General features: G+C 49.2%; 1 protein-coding gene across 2 annotated transcripts in view; it reads left to right on the top strand.

Moving 5' to 3' along the window:
- The first annotated feature begins 4,399 nt into the window (after nt 1-4,399).
- FDFT1 (farnesyl-diphosphate farnesyltransferase 1) overlaps nt 4,400-16,682 on the top strand; it is a 28,355-nt gene continuing 16,072 nt past the window's right edge. Inside the window, exons 1-3 of one of the 2 annotated variants that reach the window (XM_002709437.5) lie at nt 4,400-4,676; nt 12,213-12,310; nt 13,443-13,626. In XM_002709437.5, the coding sequence (XP_002709483.1) occupies nt 4,578-4,676; nt 12,213-12,310; nt 13,443-13,626 (381 nt within the window). In that variant the 5' untranslated portion in view covers nt 4,400-4,577. Of the gene's footprint in view, nt 4,677-11,840; nt 12,311-13,442; nt 13,627-16,682 lie in introns of those variants that run through there. The other variant, XM_008248858.4, reaches the window with a different exon arrangement.

Raw genomic sequence — 16,682 nt, 5'->3', positions numbered from 1 at the left:
GGTTTCCTTTGACCCATCGGCTCTGACAGTGTGACACCAGGAAGAATGATCACTCAGAAATCCCACAAAAGAAGGGTGAAATACGTTTGAGAACTACTGCATGCTGCCCCCACCACCACCACCACCACTTGGAGCTGTATATTGCACATAAAGTCTCTAAGAAATCCCACAGCAGAGAAAACTGTTTCACTTTGCTCTAGATGTTTCTGAATCTTTTACTACTCCTTGGTACACAGTGTAGGCAATGCTGTCAGAACCTGTCTGCTCCCAGACTTGCGAAGGCATCGTTTGAATTTGGATGCTGCAGTGACTGCTTCAAATGTGCCTCTCCACTCTCTCAGTGCAGCACCTGCGGCTGTGGTCCTGTGGGCTGTGGCCAGCAGCACCGTGGCTGTGGTTAGCAATGTCCATGCTGTGGTCCTGTGGCTGTAGCCAACAGCGCCTGTGGCTATGGTCAATAGCACCTGTGGCTGTGCTCACAGTTTACAGCCTCTGTCCAGTCTAAATCCTCTTCACAGAAGAATAGAATTAAAAGAGAAATTTATTTGGGTACACAATATTTTGAAATCCTATAAAGAAGGGGTCTTCAGAAAGTTAGTGGAAAATATCTATTACTAAAAAAATTGTGGTGTCAAATTTTTTGACCCCCAAAGTAAATTTAACTTTCATTTCCATGCCCCACAGGCCTTCTGTGGTACTCTCATTATTGACTACCGCTGCCGAAGTACAGAATGTACTACCAGAGACCGGGCAGCTTAAACAACAGACAGTGACTTGCTCCTCCTCCTGGAGGCTCCAAGTCCAAGGCCAAGTTGTGAGCTGGGTTGGTTTCGTCTGAGGTTTTCGTCCATCTCCTTGCATTGTAGTTGTCACCTACTTGGTCTGTCCTCATGTGACTTTTTTCCTTGTCTGTGTGCACTCTTGGTGTCTCTTATAGGGATGTCGGCCAGGCCCCACCCTTAGGACTTCATTTAACCCTAACCACCTCTTTGAAGGCTTTATCTCCAAACTGGAGTTTAGGGCAGCAGCGTAGCAATTTTAGGGGGAGGTGCTTAGGCTATTGTAGGCTACAAAGGGGATTTGGAGAAAATCCTATAGGTGAGTTTGGGTTTTTGTAACAAGGAGAAGCAGTCAACCTCTGAGTGGCGATCTACTCTCAGGTAAGTCCTCCCGAGACTCAGAAAATGGATTTTACTCTTTTTTTTTTTAATCATTCTGCCACCATTTTGGCTTTTATTTTTTTTCAGGCAGAAACATGGAGACTGTAATAGAATCTTAGAGAAAGGCTTGTGTTTAAGGGGCCCAGGGCGGGGGGGGGGGTGGGGGGGTGGGGTGGGGGGGGGGAAGCCAGTCAGTGATGTAGGAAGGGAGAAAAGAAATCCCAGCAGGAGCTGATGGTTGATAATAGTGGAGTCCTGTGGTGTAAGGCCGCCACAAAACACACCAGACACCAGAGTAAGGGAAATGGTTTATTGGGGAAAACCCTGCAGGCTGGAGGGAAGGGGCGAGGAAGGAAGGAAGAGAGAGGAGCCAGTGAGGGGAGAAGAGAGGAGCGAGAGAGAAGCCAAGAGAGAGCAGAGAGACAGCTGAGAGCAAGAGATGAGAGCAGAGGAGAGGAGCGGAGCCAAGAGAGCCACATGTTCGGGAACAGGTCCTTTTAAAACTTTGCCGGGGGGGGGGGGGGGGGGGGCGGGCAGGGAAGTAGGAGCAGCAAATCCCATCAGGATGGGGGTGGGGCTTGACACTGGTGGTTGGCCCATGTGGCCACCTGGCTTTCAGCAATGGCGGCGGGGGCTACGGCCTAGGATGTAGAATCGTGCCATAGATAAGACTGCGCCATTTTCCTAACAAATGGCTGAGGCTGTTGATGGAACCTGAGGTCAGGAGGACTTTCAAGAGAGTAATTTGTGCAGAGTGGGAGCTGAGAAGTGGAATGGAATGGTGAGAACAGTCTGCTGTTTGTTTAGATTTGAAATTCGACATGACCCCCTAAAATTTACACTGAAATGTGGCCCCTCAAGTTCCCCAGAAGTGCTATCTGGGGTGCCACATATGCTACCAGAATTTGGGGTGCCATATGATTTCACCATTGCCTTATTACTAAATCCCCAATATTAATAAGCCCGAGAGGGTTCTTGCCTAATATTTAGAGAAGAATTTTAAATACTGGCACAGATAAATGAGGCAGCGTGGTACGTTTTAAGCTTTTATTTAGTGAGAAAGATGCATAGGAGAGAGCTTTATTAAGAGAGAGAAGTAGGGGTCTGCGCCGTGGCTCACTTGGCTAATCCTCCGCCTGCGGCGCCAGAATCCCATATGGGATTCCCGGCTACTCCTCTTCCAGTCCAACTCTCTGCTGTGGCCCGGGAGGGCAGTGGAGGATGGCCCAAGTGCTTGGGCCCTGCACCCGCATGGGAGACCAGGAGGCGGCACCTGGCTCCTGGCTTCGGATCAGCATAGCTCTGGCGGTAGCGGACATTTGGGGGGTGAACCAACGGAAGGAAGACCTTTCTCTCTGTCTCTCCCTCTCACTGTCTGTAACTCTACCTGTCAAATAAATACTCTTAAAAAAAAAAAAAAAGAGAAGTAAATCTGGTTCATACCGAGCAGCAGGAACCAGCCACGTGGAGGAGCATCTAGGCCTGGAAGCTTAGGGTGCGTGGCCTGAAGGCCTTGTGACCTGGAGGCGCAGGGATACAGAGAGCCTTCTCCTGGCAAGAGGCCAGGGGAGAAGAGAAGGGCTGGGACACACCGGGTCCCGGGCTTTTAACCCACTTCCAAAGGGGAGTGGTTAATTAACTTGATTGTCTGGTGGGCACCCAGGTGTGGCCAGGTAGGGGAATAAGGACATACAGGGGCATGGTGAAGGTATCAGGGCATGAGGTCACACAGGGGGCGTGGTGAAGGCGTGGTCTTCAGCTCACAAATCTTATCAATTTTAGCCTGTATGCCTGACTACTTAAGATTGGCCTCAGAGAAAATGAAAAAGGTTGTCAAGGAGAATTACTACTACTTTTTAAAATTATTATTACTAGAGGCCTGGGGAAGGGGGAGAGAGCTCCCATCCACTGGTGCACTGTCCAAATGCCTGTAACAGCCAGGGCTAAGATAGGAACTTAATCCAGGTCTCCCGCATGGGTGGCATGAACTCAAATACTTGAGCAGTCAACATTGCTTCCCAGGGTCTGCATCAGCAGGAAGCACTTGACCCAGGATTTGAAGCCCGACACTCTGATATGGGATGCAGGCATCCAACCAGTGGCTTAACCGCTAGGACAAACACCCACCGTGAGAGTTACTTTTTAAAGGATGGATATACTAGGAGGACTTGCATATGATTAGTCGAGGGGGAAGAAAAAAAACAAGAAGGGGCAAGTGCCCACTAGTGCCAGCACTTACAGGTGACGTTCTCCCACTAAACATCTTATGCAAATTAGGTGTTACATTAGGATGTGATAAATTGCGTGGGGGAAAAATTAGGATGGGGGATGCGTGGGCCGCGGGTGGGGGCTGCAGCATCAAACAGGGTGGTCCCAATGAGAATGTGGATTCAGTCAGAGACTTCCAAGAGGTGAAGGTGTTAGCCAAATAGCCGGCCACAAAGGCGCTGGGGTCAGAAAGAGTAACGGCCGGCAGGGTTAGCCTTGCAGGGCCCTGGAGACCCTACAGGCGTCTTGAGCTTTTTCTGAGGGAGCTGCACAGAGACTGCAGGGTTTGGGGGCTGTCAGCTCTTCTTTCCAAAGATCACTCGTGCTGACACAGGCTGCAGGGGGCTCTGGAGCTAGTGAGCGCGACGAGCCGCGCTGTTTTCTAAGCCCTCCCTAGGACTGAGATCTACAACAAACTCCCCGGAGGGCTGCTGAGGCTGAGGGCGCTCTGCCCACTGAGGTCGGACCCGGGGAGGGGCGTTTCTGCGAGCCTGGGCCGCCGTGTCTTCCAGGCTGGATGCGGTGGGCTCCGGGTGACTCCTGACAGAAGCTGCTTTTGTCAGTGAAGACTGACAGCTTGGTGGTGGGCTCCCCTTTCAGGCTCAAGCTCTAATCCAGCCGCCAGCCGCAAAGTCGAACAAGTGGGCGGCTTCTGACATCATCGTTGCAGAATCCGTTCAGCGAGTGCGGTCTCCCTACGCGTCCCACGCCCTCGCCAGAGTCGGGGGCCGCGTTCCTCCCGGAGGCCCACGCTCCCCTGTTGGAGGCAGGCAAAGGAAAACAAAAGCCCCCACGAGGGGCACCAATCCCGGATGCCGGCCTCTTTCTCGTCATCCAATGAGATGCTAGGGTGTGGTCGTCACGCCAGGCTCATCCTGCCGCCGGTTGGTCGGTGTCTTCCTGGTGCGAGCAGCCCTGGCCAATCAGCGCCCGTCAGCTCACTCCGCGAGCCCGGGGATAGCGGCGCGAGCGCCCGAGGTCCGTTGAAGAGGGCGGGAAGCAGGCGGGACGCTGTGGCGCGGGCCCGCCTCCGCGCCCGCCCCGCCCCGCCCGCCGCATCGCCTCAGCCTCGAGGTTGGCCGAGTGCTGGCGGCTAAGAGCCGGAGGTCCCCGAGAGAGCCGGCCGCCGAGCCCCGGCCCGACGCCAGCATGGAGTTCTTGAAGTGCCTGAGCCACCCGGAGGAGTTCTACAACCTGCTGCGCTTCCGGTTGGGGGGCAGACGCAAGGTGATACCCAAGATGGACCAGGTGGGCCGAGCATCCTCGCCTCTCCGCCTGGCGGGAGGCTGCGCGCGGCGGCGGCGGCTGCTGCCTGGTCCCCGGGGAGGGGCGCCTCCGCCAGGCTCCCCGGTCCTTAGCCCAGCGGCGCTCCGGGGTGGACCTTGCCTTCCCGACGGTCCCCCGCCCGCCCTCAGGTGTTCCGGGCGTCGTGCGTCAGCGCTCGCCCTCCGTGAACCTTGGTGTTTGTGAGCGCTGGGGTCGAGGTGACACGGACAGGTGAAGCTGGGGGCATTTTGGGTGAACATAAGGAACTGTGCATGTGTTACCCCGTGAACACCTCCTCGGAATGAAACCTTACTTCTTCCAGTTTTCGGTAAAGCCACCTTCTACAGCTGGCTACCCCAGCTTCCTGCGGGTCACAGCCGCTCCTGTGTCTGAGTGCTTGTTCTTATCTCTAGGTCAGGCGATTGGCCGCCTGAAGACCAGAACTTGATTTTATTGATCTCTCATCTGCCTCCTACCCTTCATTGAATGAATGATTACAAATGTTTTTGTCCCAATAGGAAGATTATTCTTACTTGATGATTCTTACCCTTCCCCCATAGAAATGTCACAGGTACTGCACTTTGCTTAAATGCACTCCTAATCTGTTTTCTTTATTAAAGCACTTTAATTTTCCCCTTTATCTCATAGCTAAGAATCCTCATGCTTTAATGTCTAGCTCATTCAGCAGGCACTCACTGAACACCTGTTCCCCTGTTAGGTTCTACTTTGGGTGCAAGGTGGTAGAAAGGTGCCTTTAGACAAATGAGACCCTCAGAGAACTCCCCACCCTGTCAGGGCACTAAGATGTTATGAGGTTGTTCACAGAAAACCTAGAAGGCAGCATCCTGAGACAGCCCTGCTTCCCCTCTGTCCCTCGCATGGTCTGATGTTGGTTATTGGTGCTTTGGTTTTATATTCCCAAAGTCCTTGTCAGATTAAAGATTTTACACTTGTTTCTGGATTCTAAGCTGTTTGCAGACAGGAGCCTTTTTTGATGCGATGTGTCTGTTGTGACCCAACACGATAGCTTGTCAATGCATGTAAAGATGAATTAATGAGCTAAGGCTGGGTGCCCTGCCTCAAGAAGCTAATAGCCCTTTAAGCAAGATAAACTTCGGTAGAGGTAGCAGAAGACAGTAAATGCCATAGGAAATGCACAGGAGGAGGAATGCACTGCTGGCTAGGATGGGAATGTCATCAAGAAATACAGACTTAAATTATGTTTAATTGCTGAATAAAAATTTGTCTAACCAGAGATTCTTATTATGATTTCTAACTTAGGGCACTCTTGAGATTACTTCAGATACAGATTGAGAATATTTAATCCAAAAACCAGATATCCAAAATGCACCAAAATTCAAAACTTTTAAAGTACAAGCTTGAAGCCGAAAGTGGAAAATTCCGCACCTGACCTCATGTGACAGGCCACCGTCAAAATGCAGGTGCATTACAGATACCAGATAAAATTACCTTCAGACTATGTGCCTTAGGTGTATATTCAACAAATGAATTTCCTGTTTAGCTTGGGTCTGGTCTACAAGACTTACAGAAATATTCTGAGTCTGAGAGCCAAACACTTCTGCTACCAGGCATCTCAGATAAGGGATATTCAACCTGGATTTGTTATTGTACATTCATACGTTTGTTTTTAAGTCTTTAAATTTGTTTTCATTTTATTTGAAAGACAGAGAGACAGAGACCTTCCATCCTTTAGTTTGTTCCCCAGATGCCGGAACAGCTGAGGCTAGGCCAGGCGTCAGCCAGGTGGCAAGGACCCAAGTACTTGAGCCATCACCTGCTGCCTCCCAGGATCAGCAGCTGCGCCAAACGCCTGCCCCACATTTGTGTGTGTTGTAGGGAGGAGAGCAGTGTTGACTCTTGCCAAATTCTTCCATGGGATCTGTGACCTGAACAAATAGTGCTTTCCAACCTAGGGTGTGCAGTTTGCTAAACACCAAAAGTGACAGGTAGTTCACTGCCTCTGGAGATGGCCCACTTAGTTTCCAGATGGTTCTGGTATTTAGAAATGCTACTGTAGAGTGAATTGTACGTCCACGCTTTGTTCTTCCAAAACCAGAGAATCTAATCCTTGTTTTGTAATATAGCACTTGAAGTATGTTTGAGAACTCTCATATTCTCTTTTAAGAATCCTGATGTGCAAATCTAATGTTCTGTGCTCTTCCTCTATTCATTGTGTGTCACTCTTGCCTGAATGACCTGCTCGCTCGCTCTCTTAAAGTACAGAATTGCAGTATTTTAGGTGTGGTCTGGCCACTTTAGACTACTTCTTTTCTTATAGATGTTGTGTTCATTCTAATTATTACAGCTTAAAATTCCTTTAACTTGGGGCTGGCATTGGAGAGAGGCTGCCTATGATGCTGTCATCCCATATGGGTATTGGTTTGAGTCCCTGCTGCTCCTCTTCTTCTTTTTTTTTTTTTTTTTTTTAAGATTTATTTATTTATTTGAAATTCAGAGTTACACAGAGAGAGAAGGAGAGGCCGAGAGACAGGTCTTCTATCCGCTGGTTCACTCTCCAATTGGCCAAAATGGCTGGAGCTGCACTGATCTGAAGCCAGGAGCCAGGAGCTTCTTCCGGGTCTCCGATGCGGGTACAGGGGCCCAAGGATGTGGGCCATCTTCTACTGCTTTCCCAGGCCATAGCAGAGAGCTGGATCAGAAGTGGAGCAGCCGAGACTCAAATCGGTGCCCATATGATATGCTGGCACTGCAGGCAGCGGCTTTACCTGCTATGCCACAGCACTGGCCCCAGCTGCTCCACTTCTGATCCGGCTCTCTGCTGATGGCCTGGGAAAAGCAACAGAAGCTGGCACAAGTATTTGGGCCCCTGCTACCTGCATGGGAGACCTGGAAGAGGCTTCTGGCTCCTGGCTTCACCCAGGCTCGGCCTTGGCCATTGTGGCCATCTGGGGAATGAACAAGCAGATGGAAGATCTCTGTTTCTGTCTCTCTCTGTGTCTCTCTGTAACTTTGATTTTCAAATGGATGAGTAAATCTTAAAAAAACACAAAGATTACTTAAGCTTAAAAATGCACTTATGATTATAAAATATTTGAAGTAAATAGCAAAGTTCTGAAAATGTTGTAAGCCACTTGGGCCATCCGTGAGATTAAATGCCAACTTTTTGCCATATTTTTTCATCTTTTTTGTTAAAATATAAAATGCCCAAGTACAACTAAAGCCATTTTCCCCATTTCAAACCCTCCTCTGCTCTCCCATATCGGTGTTCATTGACATTTCAAGCAGAATTGTGGTCATTTCAGATCCCTAATTGCCCCTCTTCCGCCTCTAGTTTCCTAGGATGGTGCCCTGCTGAAAGACTTTATTTCTTTATTCATGTGTTTTAAAGTTATTTATTTATTTGAAATGCAGGCAGAGTGATAGGAAGAGAGGGAGAGAGCAAGAGAGTAAGAGAGAGAGATACCTTCCATCTGTTGGTTCATTCCCCCAGATGACTGCAAGAGCTGGGAACTCCATCCAGGTCTCCCATATGTGGCAGGGCCATTAGCTGCCTTCTGAGACTCATTAATAGAAAGCTGGATCAGAAGTGACACAGGCAGGACTTGAACTGGCAGGTACTTCAATGTCAGATGTTAGTGTCCTCAGTGTTTAAGCACCTTCCACAATGCCAGCCCCCTAAAGGCTTTTTAAACCTGGGACTTTACCTTTCAGGCAGAGAGTATCATAATAATAATGGCTAAGATTTATTGAACTTGTACTGTGTGCTAGGCAGTATTTTAAATACCTCACATCTATTATTATTTAAACCTCCAGTGATCCTATGAGGAAGCTGGAGTTGTTTTTTCTAAGTTACAGCTGAGGACACAGGCACAGAGGTTAATTGCCCAGGACCTAATGGCTTTTAAGTGGCAGAGCCTGGCTTTAACCCTTGCACTCCAACTATAGAGCTCACTCTCTTTACCCTGCTTTGCTTATAATTTTTTTTAAAGATTTATTTATTTTACTTGAAACTCAGAGTTACACAGAGAGAGAGGGAGAAAGACCGGTCTTCCATCTGCTGGTTCACTCCCCAATTGGCCTTAATGGCCGGAGCCACGCAGATGCGAAGCCAGGAGCCAGGAGCTTCTTCCCGGTCTCTCACATGGGTGCAGGGGCGCAAGGGCTTGGGCCATCTTCTATTGCTTTCCCAGACATAGCAGGGAGCTGGATTGGAAGTGGAGCAGCCAGAACTTGAACCGGCTCTCATATGGGATGCCGGCACTGCAGGTAGTGGCTTTACCCACTATACCACAGTGCCGGCTCCTGCCTATAATTAAGACAGTGCACTACAAAGAGACATTAAGCAGCAGATTGCCCAGCCCAGCTGAGAGTTGGACACACTTTCATGTGCTGGACATAGAGAAGAAAATGCTTGCCCCCACAGTCTAATGGGGAGCAGAAGTGCAAAAGTTCAAAGAGCCTAGGAACTGTCATGAAATACCAAGTACTTTTTTTTTTTTTTTTTAAGATTTATTTTATTTATTTGAGAGGCAGAGTTACAGAGAGAGATCTTCCATCTGCTGGTTCACTCCCCAAATGGCTGCAGTGGCCAGAGCTGAGCTGTCAGGAGCCAGGAGCTTCTTCTGGTCTCCCACATGGGTTCAGAGCCCAAGCACTTGGGCTCTCTTCTGCTGCTTTCCCAGGCACATTAGCAGAGAGCTGTATCAGAAGAGGAGCAGCCAGGACTAGAACCAGCACCTATATGGGATGCCAGCACTAGCAGGAGGCAGCTTTACCATGCCACAGCGCTGGCCCCATCTTTTTTTTTTTTTTTTTTAATTTATCTATTTCAAATAGATAAATTTCAAAGTTAAAATATCTATTTGAAATAGATACATTTCAGAGTTACAGAGAGAGGAGAGGTCTTCCTCCACCAATCCACTCCTTAAATGGCCGCAATGGCTGGAACTAAGCCCATCCGAAGCCAGGAGCCCAGAGCCACTTCTGGGTCTCCCATGTCAGTGCAGGGACCCAAGGGTTTAGGCCATCTTCCACCGCCCTCCCAGGCACACCAGAAGGGAGTTGAATCAGAAGTGGAATAACTGGGACTTGAACCGGCACCCACGTGGGATGTTGGCGCTGCAGGCGGTAGCCTTACCTGTTACGCCACAGCACCGGCCCCAGGCTGGTTTTCTTTTAAAGACTGTAGCTTTTCACGTCCACTGTGACTGTATCTTTGTGCTTATTGACCTTAGCTCAAAAATCATTAGTTGTAGCTGAGGATGGAAACTTGGCAGAGCAGTGAAAGGAATCCCTGTGGTCTGATAGCTGTCAGGTTGTGGGAAGAGCTGGCCTGGAGCTAGGTAAAGAACTTTCAAACTTCTTCTTATACCATAAAATTTTGCCTCTGTACAGTTTGGGAGGGAAGGAGTTAGTGAACTATTTTTGCCTTTTTTTTTTTTTTTTTTAAGATTTAATATTTACTTATCTTGAAAGAAAAGCAGAGTTACAGAGAGAGCAGGAGAGAGAGAAAGAGAACAAGAGAGATCTGTCTGCTGGTTCACTCTTCAGATGGCCACAACAGCCAAGACTGGGCCAGGCCAAAGCCAGGAGCTTCATCCAGGTCTCCCACGTGGGTGCAGGGACCCAGGGACTTGGGCCATCTGCTGCTGCTTTCCCAGGCGCATGAGGAGGGAGCTGGAAAGGAAGCAGACCATTCAGGACCATGACAGTGACACAGGTGGCCTAACCTGCTGCGCCACAGCGCTGGCCCCTGGTAGACTATTTTAAATACTCTGCATTTTATTCATCAAGCCTTCACTGAATGTTTTTGTGTGCCAGACCTTGTGCTGTACTAAAATACAGTACCCAGTAAATATTAACTTTTACTAACAATTGTTTATTGGGAATGGCAGTAAAATGAAATTATCAACATTATGTGACATTTTTTTTAAAAAGAAAAAGCTTTACTCTGTTTGACAAAATAACATATATCAGTGATAGGAAATTTTTGGAAATGTACATAAGGAAAATCTTAGTACACTTGGACCCCACCAGGGTTCTCTTAACATTCCAGTGTGACTTTATGCGATTCTTACCAGTAGATAAGCTGTCGTAACTCTTCTGTTATATATTGTAAATGTTTCCCATGTCTCTCTTAAGAACAAGGTAGGGCCTGGGAAGGCAGTGGAGATGACCCCAGAACTTGGGCCTCTGCCACTCATGTGGGAGACCCTGATGGAGCTCCTTGACCCAGCCCAGGCTGTTGTGGCTGTTAGGGGAGTGAATCAGCAGATGGAATCTCTCTGTCTCTCTTTCTGTCGTTCCCTCTCTTTCTTGTTCTCACTCTGCTTTCAAACATATTTCTTTAACAGAAGGTGGGGAGACTTGTAGGGAGAGGAAGTGTATGGGAACTCCTGGTACTTTGTACTCAATCTGATTTTTTTAAAAAGCCTACATAACAAATTACACACACAGGAAAGGCGAGTCTTTCTGACTTTCTGATAGGCCTGCCTTCCGTCACCTCTGGAGAAGCGGGGTCCTTACTTGTTTTCTTTAGGGAAGAGTAAAGGTCAGGAAACGGCGCAGTACAGTTCACTGATTTCAAAGGGAAAGGCAAGAAGAAATCGTGGAAGGAGGAGCCCGCTTTCCAGAGGACAGTAGAGGCTTAGCAGGTGTTTAGGAAAAACGACAGCTGGGCAGTAGCAAAGCGGGAGGAGACTGCGCTCAATCCTACATCCCGCCAAGGGAAAATGGCAAGTTAGAGTGGCGCCCTGGGTGGAGGGGAAAGAGACCCCAGGGGTAAGGGGCGACTCTGGCTAACCTGCACCAAGGTGCGGGCCTGGTTGGAAGGGGATCCAGCCGTGGGGTCTGTGAGAGACTCTGTCAGAGGGAGGAAGTGGCCTGGGTTCCCTCAGCAGCCTGTGGATTCCAGGGAGAAGGGCAAGCCCCAGAGGAAGCGCCCTGGCGCTGGGGCTTTGGGACTGCTGGGGCGGGGGCGGGGCTGCGGGTGGCTGGGCCGAGGGGCGGGGGCGGAGCTGTTCGGGGCGGGGCTGCGGGGCGGGGCCGAGGGGCGGCCTCCACGTGTGGGGCTGCGCGGGGGGCGGGGCTGTGCTTGGGGAGGGGGGGAGGCGGGGGCGGGGCGGCCTCCACGTGTGGGGCGGGGCGCCCTCGGGGCTCGGCCTGCGCAGCGCTTTATTTGGGGGGAGGGAGAGTCCGTTGCGCCCCTCAGCGGGCGCCTCCCAGCTCTGCTGGGGTCTATGGAGGAAAAACTCGGCTGGCTCCAAGATTCCCATGGCCGCAGCCGCCTGCAGCACCAAGGCCATGTCCCTGTTCAAGCGCACCTTGGTGCTGAGCCCTGCTGCGGCGCCCAGGGGCCCGAGCGCCGGCGCCCCACCGCGGGGCTGCCCTTTGCCTCCGGCCGCCTGGCCCTCCAAGGACTGGCTGCGGGGAGAGGGCGTCTGCGGTAGGCTGCGGAGCCCGGCCGCCAGCCTCCTGCCCCCGTCCCACTCGTGCTCTTCCGCGCCGCCCACCGCCGTGTGTGTTGTCTGCCCTCAGGACTCGCTCAGCAGCAGCCTGAAAACTTGCTACAAGTATCTGAATCAGACCAGTCGCAGTTTCGCAGCTGTTATCGAGGCGCTGGATGGGGAAATGCGGTGAGTGGCAGATGCAGCAGTGTCTCCGACTTGGGGGAGGAAAGATTTTCCGTGGGCAGTTGAGTCATCGAAGCTACTTTGGGAGGGCTGCAGTCCCATTGCTCTTGGCTTTGCGAGAACGCGGCCCCGCCTGTGTGCAGGAAATGTTGGGGATTGGAAATGCCCATGTGTTTACTTTAGAATGCCCTTCCAGGCACCTGGCCATCTAATAGTGTCCCTGCGGGCCCAGCTCTTTCGGGGGGGGGGGGGATGGTAATGTTTATTAACTTTTTTTAGTCCTGGCTGCTGAACCTGCCTGGGTAGGTCATGTATTTTTTTGGCTTCCCTTACTCTGCTTTGCGTTTCTGGCCTAGTGGGTTAATTCCCCTGAAGCTGCCTTTGTGCAGAGTATACACAACAGGCTACACCAGCTGCCTTTATGTGTGATATCTTTAACTGAGAAGAAGTTGTGTCTTGGGACTTCCTTTTCTATCTGCAGGTTATTAGTTTGGTCTAAACATTTGGTTTGTGTAGTTCTACATTAGTTAAATTAACTCATAGGGCTCATAGGGTTAATAACTCCATCTGGTAGTTTTTATTATTTTTTAAAATAGATTACAGAGGTCCATACACTCATTTAAGAAAATAAAACTAGTGTAAGTCTCATTAAGTATGAAGAGTCTAAGATATCTTTTCATAGTTCTGTAGAGCTAAGGTAAAGGCAGGTTTAGAAAGTGGCCTGTACATGGGGCTGGTGTTGAAGCACAGTGGGTTAAGCCGCTGCCTAGAACGCCAGTGTGGGCTCTGATCTGTGTCCCAGCTGCTCCACTTGTGATCCAGCTCCCTGCTAATTGCTTGGGAAAAGAAGTACAAGACGGTCCAAGTATTTGGGCCTCTGCATCCCCCGGGAGACCAGATGAAACTCCTGTCTTGGGCCTGGTCCTGCACTGACCATTGCAGCCACCTGGGGAGTGAACCCATGGATGGAAGATCTCTTTCTCTCTCCCTTTTTCTCTGTAACTCTGACTTTCAAAATAAATAGATCTTAAAAAAAAAAAAAAAGAAAAGAAAATGGCCAGTACAAATTAGATGTTATTTTGAAGTTCATATCTTTGGATGTCCTTATGTATTAACAGTTCCTCTTTTTTTACAGCCATGCGGTATGCATATTTTATCTGGTTCTTCGGGCTCTGGACACCCTGGAAGATGACATGACCATCAGTGTGGAAAAGAAGATTCCACTGTTACACAACTTTCACTCTTTCCTTTATGAACCCGACTGGCGGTTTATGGAGAGCAAGGAGAAGGATCGACAAGTGCTGGAGGACTTCCCAACGGTAGTGGAATGATGAGTCTCTTGTGCCCACATTTGTGTTTGTATTTGGTAATGCAGTTGTCAGCCTGCATCCCAACGTAGTAACGGGTGGTTGGTGATACAGCCTCTCTATGCCTCCATTTCTTCATGTGTGAAACACCTACCTCATTGTATTGTTGTGAGGGGTAAGAGTTAATATAGGAAAAGTTCTTAGAACAGTGTTCACTACTATTTTTATTGCAGTATATTGTTTGGAAGTCCTGTGCATCTTCCTGTGGAAAAATGCATCCAAAGGTTGTGGGAGACGCCACACTCACCGTGGTAGCTCCCACACTCGCTGTGTGACGTGACTGAGTTCTGGAGCATCGTGAGCCTTGACATGGGCTTGCTGCTCCAGAGAAGTAGGCAGTGAGCTCTTCCCGCTGGAGTGAGGCTTGAGAAGCAGGCTGACGCGCTGCTGCTTAGAGCTGTCTGGACCTGGCACGTCCCTTCCCTGCTTTATGCTCGTGTCCTTATCTGTAGAGGTAGAACCCTGAGGATTGGATCATTTCCTACCTGTAACGTACTTAAAATAATGATAAAGCTTGGTACGTGCCAAGTGGTCTGTAAATATTAGCTATTTTGTCCATCTTGTTGGAGTAAAGTGAGCTGTAATTAAAACCTTGTGCTGTAGAGTCCCACACATTTATATGTGTGAGTATGCCCACTTTTCCAGAATTTTCATGTCTTATCACATAGATTGTAGATAGTCCATATATAATAAGTAAAAGTCTGATTTAACAAAGTCATATATTCCCGAATAGCCCAAAGAAGTCCATTTTGTACCCATTTGCCAGAGTTTTGGGAGTGGGACAGTGCTTCTGTGACTTTACTGTTGAATCACAGCTGTGTGTGGTGTGTCTGAGCGGGAAGGAGCTGGAGGGACAGCGCAGAGTTTACCTATTCCAGAAGAATGTTTCAGAAAGACTCCTTCAGAGCAGGGCCTATTTCAGATTGCTGAGGTCACTTCAGGTCACATCCGATCCAAAACAAAGGGTCTGTGAAGAAGATGAGAAGGGAGAGTTCTACCCGAGGGCAGGTACTCGTGGGTTAGTCCTCACGGAACACCTGAGGACCAGAGCATGGCTGTCTTCTCCCTGGAAACCTGTGACTGGCTCTGGAGGAGCCTTTGGACCCTGCTAGGGTGGATGAATTGCTGCCAGTAGTGGGCACGTGCCATTTATAGTAGATTTTCACTTAAACCAATACTTAGCAAAGGCAACAACAGCCTCCCCAAACTTCTCTTTTTTTATTTTTTAAGATTTATTTATTTATTTTAAGGCAGAGTTACAGAGAGGCAGAGAGAGAGAGAGAGAAAGGGCTTCCATCTGCAGGTTCACTCCCCAGATGGCCACAATAGCCAGAGCTGTGCCAACCCAAAGCCAGTAGCTGCTTCTGGGTCTCCCATGTGAGTGCAGGGACCCAAGGACTTGGGCCATCTTCTACTGCTTTCCCAGGCCATAGCAGAGAGCTGGATTGGAAGAGAAGAAGCTGGGAGTTGAACTGGTGCCCATATGGGATGCTGGCACTACAGGTGGCGGCTTTACCTGCTATGCCACAGTGCCAGCCCCGCCAAACTCCTCTTGACCTGAGTAGATTCATAACAAATAATTAATGGTTGTAGGATAAATGTGTTAGGTAATATAAAAAACAAGGCTAGGCTGGGCATTTGGCACAGAAGTTAAGGTCCTGCTTGGGGCATCCAGGCCCACCATGTGGGCATCCCATATCAAAGTACCTGAGTTTGAGTCCCAGCTCCTCCAATTCCATCTTCCTGCTAACGTGCAGCTGGGAGGCAGCAGGTGATAGGGAGATACCTGCCACCCACGTAGGAGAGACCTGGATTGAGTTCCTGGCTCCTGGCTTTAGCCTGGCCCAGCTTTTGCTGTTGCAGTCAATGGGGAATGAACCAGTGGATGGAAGATTTCTCTGTTTCTTTCTCTCTCAAATAAATAAGCAAAAAGTTTGTGGAAAATGAATTAAGGGCTAAGTTTTTTTAAAATTTATGTTAATTTTGGTTAATCTTAGCTAGTAAATTTTCAGCCAGTATTTCAGCATATTTATAAGTGCTTATTTGTAAGTGCCTTTACACATAGAGCATTCTAATGGAAAAATAATGTTTTATTCTAGAAGATATCAAATGTGAACATGAAATGTGTCTTTTCCGTTTGGGGTAGCAGCGCCCCCATGACCCTGAAAGCAGAGAACTGCTCCTAGGCAGAGTAAAGGGAGTGAAAGCCCAGGACAGCCAGCACTGTTGTGTTGCTATTCGCCTTTTATATCCTTAGGAATGTGATGTGTTTTGTGGGCATGTATAATTTTAAGATACCTGAGTTTGAGGTCCTTTTGGTCTGTGATTCAGCAGGAGACAGCAATAGGTAGAAATGGTCTTCTTAAGAAATGAGTGTGTGCGTGTGTTGGTGGGTGGTGTGGTTGCCTGGTGTTCTGCTACAGGTAGCTTCTGACCGGATCACAGGACAGAACAAGTAAGGGATTGAGAGTTTGACCTCGCTTCCATAGCTCTGTTCTGAGACTGAGGCAAGAGAGTTCCCTTACCCTATTTTATTATTATTTTTTTAAAGATTTATTTATTTTTTTAAAGATATATTTATTTACTTGAAAGTCAAAATTAGACACAGAGAGAGAAGGAGAGGCAGAGAGAGAGAGAGGGCTTCCATCGGATGGTTCACTCCCCAGTTGACCGCAACTGGCCAGAACTGCGCCGATCTGAAGCCAGGAGCCAGGAGCTTCTTCCGGGCTTCCCTTGCGGATGAGGGGCCCAAGCACTTGGGCCATCCTCCATCGCTTTCCCAGGCCTCAGCAGAGAGCTGGATCGGAAGTGGAGCAACCGGGACTAGAACCGTTGCCCATATGGGATGCCGGCGCTTCAGGCCAGGGCATTAACCCACTGTGCCACAGCGCCGGCCCCCTATTATTATTTTTTAAAGATTTATTTATTTGAAAGGCAGAGCTACAGAGAGAGAGAGAGAGAAAGAGATCGACCTTCCATCCACTGGTTCACTTCCCAGATGGCTGCAG

Source organism: Oryctolagus cuniculus, chromosome 2 (genome assembly GCF_964237555.1).
Source record: "Oryctolagus cuniculus chromosome 2, mOryCun1.1, whole genome shotgun sequence".
NCBI classification, from domain to species: domain Eukaryota; kingdom Metazoa; phylum Chordata; class Mammalia; order Lagomorpha; family Leporidae; genus Oryctolagus; species Oryctolagus cuniculus.
The sequence above is the reverse complement of the archived record's forward strand: the minus strand, read 5'-3'. Positions and strand labels throughout refer to the sequence as shown.